The following is a 9036-nucleotide window of genomic DNA, read 5'->3' as shown; positions in this document are numbered from 1 at the left end:
TTCACTAACACAACACTCACTCGAAGTCGCTCGAGATGATGATGCAGCTTCCATCTTCCATGGTCAATTTCTCGTTCCTTGGCTTCTAGTCTAGTCACCGCTACCTACTCCTGTCTACTTTTCTAGTTCTCTCCTAACCCTTCAATCTAAACTTTTCATGTTAAAATTTGTGTAATGTTTCCACCTCGGCTTCCACGTAAATTTAAATTTTTAAGGTAGGTAGTTTTTTGCAGGATCGATATAATGATTTATCTTGGGTTTTATTTAAGTACTATTTATTATATCATTTTGATGATATAAACAGGTTCGACCCTAGTCTTCCACTTGTAGCTGCTAACTACTCATAAGCAATAATCCATGCCACCTTCCTGTATGCAACTATGCAATGTTATTCCATTGAACTCTCTAGGTTCACAGTACAGACAGGAAGTGTGACAGAAAATAAGCATATATTATATTGTATATTTTTGGGATATCACCACAATACGAGAAAACTTATAGACCTCTGGAAGTGAAGTGATGAGAGTGTGATCTGTAAAAAAACCGTTCTCTACCGTAATGGTGGCAGTTCATATTTTTTATAATTCGAAACAGAATAGAAGGTTCGTAAAAAATGACCCCACATAAGAATGCCATACAAGTTCATGTCATCTAAATATCTAGTTTGATAGGCAAAGTGATTAGTTGTTACCAGGGTTGTTACCATATCATGAACTAAAATGTGCTGGATGCTTTCGGTTAAATGTTTCTCTTCTAGTAATTTGTAATGAACGTACATTTGAAAACGAATGAACATTATGCGGTATTGCGGGTCGTTACACAAAAGCCAATAAAACCACGCATTTTAATTCTTACGAGAACAAGGCTTGTGCAAATTTCCAGAGTATCCAGAGAAATGCGAACTCGAAGTGGAATGATTAGAAAACGTTTTAATGGCGTATTAGATAGTTCCCCGAGGACCTTCCCAGCAATCTCAGCGTTCCGATTTCGACATCGCACGATCGCAAGTGATCGCTACTCGGTATATGCAAAAAAAAATACAATAATAAAACTTACAATTCAATATTTAACTTACACGCACGACCGTAAAATTGCGAATTTCCCCCAAGCTTATTTTTCAAATCGTATAATCCCCGTTTAAATAAAATTTTCAATTTAAATTTCAATTTCCTTCGCGAATTTAAATAAACTCAACTACCCACACCTGCAAATTTCAGATCGTAAAATTACCCGAAAAACAAACTGATGTAAAAAATATAGGGAACAACACAAAAGGTCTCAACTAATATTGAACCTGTACGTCAATTTATTCTTTGGGAGCCTCGGGGGAGCATCCGCCAAGAGGATCGGCGAGATTGACAGTGTCGGGACTTTCTTGACCTTCCGAGTGCGGATATACACAATGGATAATAGAAATAGGGGATATATGCGTTACATCGTAGAATCACAACCCAGTTAATTTGATTTCGTGTCGTTCTTCTAAAGTTTGTCCTTTTTTTGTATCCTAAACGGATCAGTAGGTGACGCGAATTGCGACCGAGTATTGGATATTTCAATTAAATAGAACACGCCCTTATTATACTAGAGTGGTTTATTGTTAAAAAAGCCGAATTCATTCCGTACAATAAAAAAACACTCCAACAATATTAGCCGCATCAACTTTAGTGAGATTAATTAAGGTAGCACAATCACTAAACTGGGGCAGTTAAGCTTAATGAAAAGGTATGGTACCTCGTATTCTTCCATAGTTAAATCTTATACAATTGTTTTTGTGTCGAACTATTAACTTGTCGTGCTTTCTTAAAGAAAATCCCTTATGTTCTACGTATCTAATTAAAAAATATTGGCCTTCAAAGTTAATTAATGGAAATGTCAGAGCGGAGGCTTCTACGGCCACGATACGAGGGATTTCCGAGATAGAACCATGTCAATGTTGATGTTTCGCCCACTTTCGTAAGGGGCTTCATCAGGACATTAAATTACCTTATATGGTCATGTATCAAATACTGCCCTCCCATTTGTCAGAGATAACTACCCATAGCTTTGGCTTGGGTAATATTTCGAAACTTGTGGCGTCTTCCAGCAACCTGCAATAGAATCGGTCGTACTAAATTCCCGAATTTGGGGGTTTGATATATTTTCCAATGGTCGAATTGATTTAATATTTCGCGGAAGCATCTTTAATCAATCGATTACCCGTTGTGCCGACAATTTGTTTTTGGACGTTCGGTTACAATTTTTTCCGAAATGGACTTTTAATACGGAAAACTCAAGCATTCCAAATCGTAAGTGTTTTCTTGTGCTCGAATTGAGGTTACCGATGTTCTTTTTTCTATTGTAGGGGAACAAATACCGACCATACAGTACATTTTGGAATCATTTGGGACGTATCCCGTTCTTTTCTTCTGTGTACTCTCTGAATAAGAGTCTGTGCAAGGGGGTTCATATTCAGCTGAATTCGGGGAAATAATCGACTTACTGCAGATGAGTGTGTTGTAAAACATCCCGTAGAATCATTAAGATCTTAAGGGCAGCCGAACGTAGATCGTGAGAGAAATATACCTGGATCACAAGCTTTGTTACCTCCGTAGGAGTTATTTTTGGTTACACCAGGAACCTGTGAAATTGCCGACACAATTTATCGTTAGCGGTGACGTACCTTCAACTTTTTTCTTTCCTTTGTTGACCTAAATATCTACCTATGAACAGTTTATTTGGCCCACATATGTAAGTGGAAATTTTTACCTGTAATTAGTATGCTTGATCTTTAGGACTGTTTAACTATCAAATACGAATTATTCTAGAGAAGTAATTACTTGTAAGGTCAAGAGCTCGTTACTACGATTAACTTCAACACCTCAAGCTACCGATTATAGTAACTCATTTCAATTTTAATTCTATTAATTATACTTGTCGTTGCTTAGCGGTACGAGGTGTCACATAACTTCAGGGGTTTTTGGTGGGTTAATTTCTGTGTTAATAGTTCATGGGAAGATTTCCTTTTTTTTTATATTTTGCATACTCTTTGGTTAATAAACACTAATTTTTTCTTGTGGGTCAATTGTTGACTCTTTTTATACTGAAGCTACCTTTCCTAATTCCGGTGGCTGCAAATAAAATTGTAAGCCCAATTAGGTGGCGCTTGAAAGACTTGAATCGAAGCACCAGTAAGTATTAGTGGCGGAGATTTACTTGGAATCTTTTATAATAATTTGTTGTCAAAGTTTTTAATTCACTTACCTACTACCCTGAGTAAGAGCATATCTCTCTACGCTGTTAACTATTTGGCTAACGGAGCTAGCTGGCCGATCAGCGTCGTGTGTTGATTTCAAATTGCACGTGGTATTTTATAGTGCCCTACATTCTAAGCTTGCGCGTTATAAAACCTATTCCGTCAGGAAAAATTAGTGAAAGTGACAACATCATCCAATCAGATGGAGATTTCCAAAGGGGAGAAAGTGAACATCCCCCGTCACGTTTATACAGAATATTTCGGCCGTTTTGACGAGGATGTTCAGCAACCGCGGAGTTAGAGCTATGAGAATTGACGGGAATTCGAGTGCTAACTGATCTACCAATTTCGCCAATGAACACTTAACCACAAGAACAGGGAATGCGATCCAAAACTTAATTTGGATAGATTAATGACAAGAAAATTTGGGAACGTTGCGCTCAGATAAAGCGCCAAACTAAATATTTCATCAAGATCAAAATCGATACGTTACCTGAATTATACCTTTAAATCAATAAATACTGTCAAATGCAGACAATACATCGTCTGCTTTATTTTATGATGCAAACGTTATAGGTTACAATTTAAACAATATAAACAATTCCATGTAAGTTTCGTAACTGCATAATGTATCGTAAACCAAAACGTACGCAATTTGAATGAATATTTTAATCATAAATTCAATTATAATGTACCCCCAAAAATCTTACGCCCAATTTTCAGAAAAACGCAAACGTAATTCAAGAATGTATAAAATGTAGACAAAATAACATGATCTTGAAACAGCTGGCGTGCCTATGACGTCCCAATGAACACAAATAAACGGCTCAAGTTTCCACAATTTACGGAAAGTTATAACGACGACAACAGCAGGATTAATATAACGAAGGCCTCTCTCCAATCTTACATCCTTTTCATAGCAATCTTCCATTTGAATGGCCAATGCTTCATAAATAAGTCGTGTTAATAGCGCATAACGAAAATTATTCATGCAAATGGCTGCGTCCTCGTACATGAAGTGGAAACTTCTTATAAACTGGCCGATTGGTGTTGAAAATTGTTTCTAAACCTTTAGCTATTGTTGATTTATATGGAAAAACACTTGTGGAACAAATTTAGCACTTTGTACACTAAATATATTTAATTAGACGTTACATAAAAATATAAGTCACGTTCTAGTTTACCCCGCGAAACTGAAACTTTCGTTTAAATTTAAAATACAAATGAAACAGGGTAATTCAAAAATATATATTCATGTAGCATCTCAAAAGCTGCAAATCGCTCTGTCGGAGGCCAAGCAACGTTAATTTCAAGGAATTCACAATGTATTATTTATCGGCAGTAGGTACGTACTGACGTGGGTCAGCTAAATAATCGAAAAGAATTGAGCAATAAACCAGTTTTTCTAAAAAAAATTCTATTGATGTTATACCGTTTCTAGCATGCCCAAAAATTCTCACAATGTTTATAGGTCATGCGACTAAAAAAACAATAAAGAGAAATTCGAGCGTGCCTAATAGCTTGTGGTTCTACACAAATTGATATTTTGGTTGTAAAGGAGGAGGATGGAGCAGTTGGTGATAAAAATTCGATCGTAGAGCAACGTTAGTAAAAATGTGCAATATTATTTGGCAGTGTTATGGAAGTTCGAACTGCAACGTAATTTCTCTTCATTTAACATTCATTAATTAAATTAAATACATACATATTTGCACGTAGTCTTTGTAATCTACGAAGTTTGTGTGTGGTGTAATTGCCTCGATATAAATGCATCTCCGATCAAGGGTACTGGGGTGTAATTTAGGTTAGTGCAATTATGCGACCAACGTTAATTATTATTAATTAAAATTAAGCGGCGCTGAATCATGCGTCTGGCTAACGTCAATTTATAATTGAAATTAAGTATCTTCAAACCAGCGAACGGCTTACATAAATTATAAATAATTTCATAAACATAAATTGGAGTAAGTCAGAGAAATTTGTACTGGTTTAAGGTAGTTGTAAAAAGACTACTGCGGCCGTCAGTGCGGACAGAATTAAGTCTTAAGTTTTGGTTCTGCAAACCGAAGGCCATTTCAACCCCTAATATCAGTTCGCGTTTCCGTGGCCAATCGGTCCTGAGTATTGCCACTTGTCCGTGCGTTCGTACTAGACCGAAAGGTCAGGGCTCAGTTTTCAAAAAGAAGCGTGTAACTCACCGCATCCGACCTCATACTTACCAGGCAACATAAAATCGCATTCTAAGTGTAACAGGTGGTCCCTTTAGACTTAAAAAAAATAATTTCTCGAATTTATCTTTTGGTAAACATAGGAAGATATATCATATACCGCTGTAGAGCGAACAGAACAGTATGTCTGGCAATAAAAGGCGATAACAACATGCGTATTTTCAATAAAAGGTGTCTTGGCTGTATCTTTCAAGAGGACGATGGCGGTTGGCGTTGATGGCCCTCTTTTGTGGTAACGACAGCGTAGATTACTGGCTGGTTAAAGGACAACTTCGACGATTATAACAACGAAAGCGTGGTACAAATAACGTTCACACGTTCATTATTGCTGATGGTTGACGACATCTTGTTACTTAGATTGTTGTTTGACGAATGCGCATATGCAGTGCAGACTAATTCTAATATCGGCGGGGTTACCTCAATATCTCTTTTATTAGGTGAGATACGGGAAATTTATCAAATATGATTTTATATAATATGACATTACGATATATCTGATCGAATATTCAAACTTCCGGCATCGCTTCCGGTTTAGCCGGAAATCGATACAACTTTTGTTTTTCAAATGCAATGCCCATGTTTTTATTACCATAAAAGAGCAGCAATACGTTTTCTGTGCATCATAAAATATGCATATGGTTGATATACAAAAAAAATGGAGAAATTCGTAATTCCTCAAAATTTCCCCAGGAAGATTTAAAAATAAAAAAATCAAACGGATTAAAAGTTAAGAGTAACACAAGAAAGGATCAGGAAGAAATGAGTGACAACTGACCTACCACATATAAATATTTTGGAATTTTCATATTTCATTTCAATTTCGATGAATAGGAAAATGCCCGTTTCGATTGATTAATTGAAAAATGCTAATAAATAATCGTACTTAATTGAGATAACCGTCGACAGTAATTAAGGATCCGCTTTCCTGAAGGAACTCACGTAATTCTGTTTATGCAATCACTTCTTGCTAAAACTGTTTATAATTATTGGCTTCAGCTTAGAAAGGATTTGGGTACAAACTTTAACATGAAAGCAACTTCACGACCGAAACATCTAAACTTGGCGGCTTGGGACTCGTTGCGACAAAGTTTGGCTTAACTACCAAAGTGACATCTTGTTTCCATATTTGTCCAGGTTAATTCTACTAGGTTTCCATTAATTGACATTGCAACCCGAGCTTCGTCCTCCAGACAGATAAATTTCAAAATTGTACGTCACGTACCTATAGGTAAATGGCGAGAATAAAATTTATTGACGTTAACTTCATGAATTCTAATTTGCACGGAGTAATGCAGATTCAAGGGGGGTAGTTTTATCAGCACCCACTCAGATAAGCCAATGATACCAAAATAAAAAGAAGGCATATTTCTCGTTCGCCGCGCGAATGAATTCAAAGCACGTTTCCGTCTCTCTGTATGCAACGGACAATATACGTTATACGTAACAATAAAATTCTATCCACTCGTCCGCCCTTTTGACTGTAAATTACATTTTGGATAAAAGCTGCGTGTGTAATTACAATTAAACTTAATTATGTTTGGCAACATTGTTCGGATACCGTTGTATAATTTTCATGCAAACAAAGTTACCTGTTAAATATTGCCCTAAGGGCGATGTCCATGTCCAATCGGGTGAGCCGAGACGACGGGAAAAGAGGCACTCCAGATGAAGCGTCGAACCCGGAAATACGGCTAACAAACCGGTCGGTTCTATCGATGCCGAACCAGAGGGAATTTTGATCAGGATTGTGGGTGGTGCGTCTTCTGCAACGAGAAAAACAAAATTAGTTACTTTAAATTCTAATTTGTTAGTGTAAACCGTCTAAAGTTCAAACCATCAGCCGCCTCGTATTGTAGCACAGTTTCTTTGTACCTTGCAGAATCATAGAAATTCGGTATCGCTATTGCCATTAAAAAATAATGACCCTGTATATGAGAATATTTCAATTTATTAACAGTTTATCTCAATGTCTATTTTTCCTTTTGTGGTTTGTAATTGTGTAATATTTTTTTGTTTTGTTTTTTGTGCATTTCATTGTAAACCGTGAAATTGCGTGTTAAAATGTAGGCACATCTGGTCGTTTGCGATAAGGAGTCTAACTGCGATTGACGGTTGATTTAAAAAATCCTGAAAGAGTTTATTTTATAGTGGAAGTGGGGTTTCCTTAAAAGTTTTTAAAACGGTTTGTCTGTATTCACAAAAAGTTAGTTCGCGTGTTGGTAAACAAAGTAGTTGTCTGCTTAGTGAAACCTCTCTAAAAGGTTTGTCTTCCATTAAAAGTTAATAGTTTCTACGGTCCGAACAGCCACCGAAAATTTTTCATCTTATTTATCGTCAATTCGACGGTTTATTAAAGAAAGTGTGAAGTCTCCTGAAGCTGCCAGCGAGTGTTTTTGATAAGTGCGCTTGAATATTGCAAACCTTTTACAAACAGAGTAATTCATTTAAGATTTTCTTATATTTTTAATTATCGACCGCATGAGCGCGGAGTATTACGTTCAAATAGGCTTTGCAAGGAACTTTGTAACACCTAAAACAAAACAATGGAGAAGACCAACAAAGCGACAAGCAACCAACCAGAAATTGGCACGGTGATGGAGAAGATGTTGATGAATATGAAGAATGATTCGGTGGCAAGAAAAAGAACAACTACATAAGTGAGTGTTACAATGAATTGGGGACATTGTGGGAAGACACGATCAGCATACTAAGTATGATCAAAAAGTATTGATCATGTGGTAAACAACCCTTACGGTTAGGCAACACACCTTTACATCTGAAACAATAACACGATACGCCCTGTATACAACCAATCCTGCTACATGTGTTTTTTGTACTAAATTGATTTATCATGTTTTCCACTTACGATGTCTCTTGTGTTGGTTTTATTCAATTTCTTTACCTGCATTGATTCGATTACCTGATTTTTATCGTACAATTTGAGACGTCTTATTTGTGTATACTCTCTTTGTAACGGTTTATTTTCTCCATTACAAGCATTATTAGTGTTCATGTTCACGGTATATTTACTTGCAAGATCCTCGTAACTTTATATTATTATTGTTGGAATTTTAACCCCGCAATTTTTACCCCCCAGTGGATATCGATTCTCCTCTTTCATTTTCCTCTTTATTTTGCGAGCCGTAACAAAGTGCACTTGTTTGGACAAGCAACTGAGGCGTTACTTAGAACGCATAGAATTTTAATTGCCATCATCCATATTTTATTAATTCTGGAATAATTAGTGAACGGATTCTCCTTGAACTCCAAAGAGAGGATATAACTGCGTTTTTTTCCTTATTGTAAGTACCACCATTTGCATTTCCTTTACTTTATGGTCGGCTGTCAACTGTTATACGACAATTTTCCATCGACAAATGTTGCTTCCTTTATAATTAGCTATCTTATTTAAAAGGTATGTACATTTTATGACATCAACGAAGAGGGTTTACCTTCAATTTCTTTTAGGGTTGCAATTTTTAGTTTTAACGTTAGGTCAAATTCAAATTTAATTCAACTCTAAGGGCCAGCTTAAGTTTCGGAGATGCTTACAATTCTGTTGTAATCTTGGGTATA

At 36.4% G+C, this 9036-nt stretch overlaps 1 protein-coding gene across 1 annotated transcript in view; it reads right to left on the bottom strand.

The window, feature by feature from the left end:
* Nucleotides 1-6987: 6987 nt before the first annotated feature.
* The window catches only part of LOC116178438 (locomotion-related protein Hikaru genki-like), a 108035-nt gene continuing 105986 nt past the window's right edge, over nt 6988-9036 (bottom strand). The window contains exon 6 of the mRNA XM_031497928.1: nt 6988-7223. Coding sequence (XP_031353788.1) covers nt 6988-7223 — 236 coding nt within the window. The remainder of the gene's footprint in view (nt 7224-9036) is intronic.

The sequence above is a fragment of the Photinus pyralis genome, unplaced genomic scaffold, assembly GCF_008802855.1.
Source record: "Photinus pyralis isolate 1611_PpyrPB1 unplaced genomic scaffold, Ppyr1.3 Ppyr1.4_LG8, whole genome shotgun sequence".
Classification (NCBI taxonomy): Eukaryota; Metazoa; Arthropoda; class Insecta; order Coleoptera; family Lampyridae; genus Photinus; species Photinus pyralis.
This window is presented reverse-complemented; position numbering and strand designations above follow the sequence as displayed.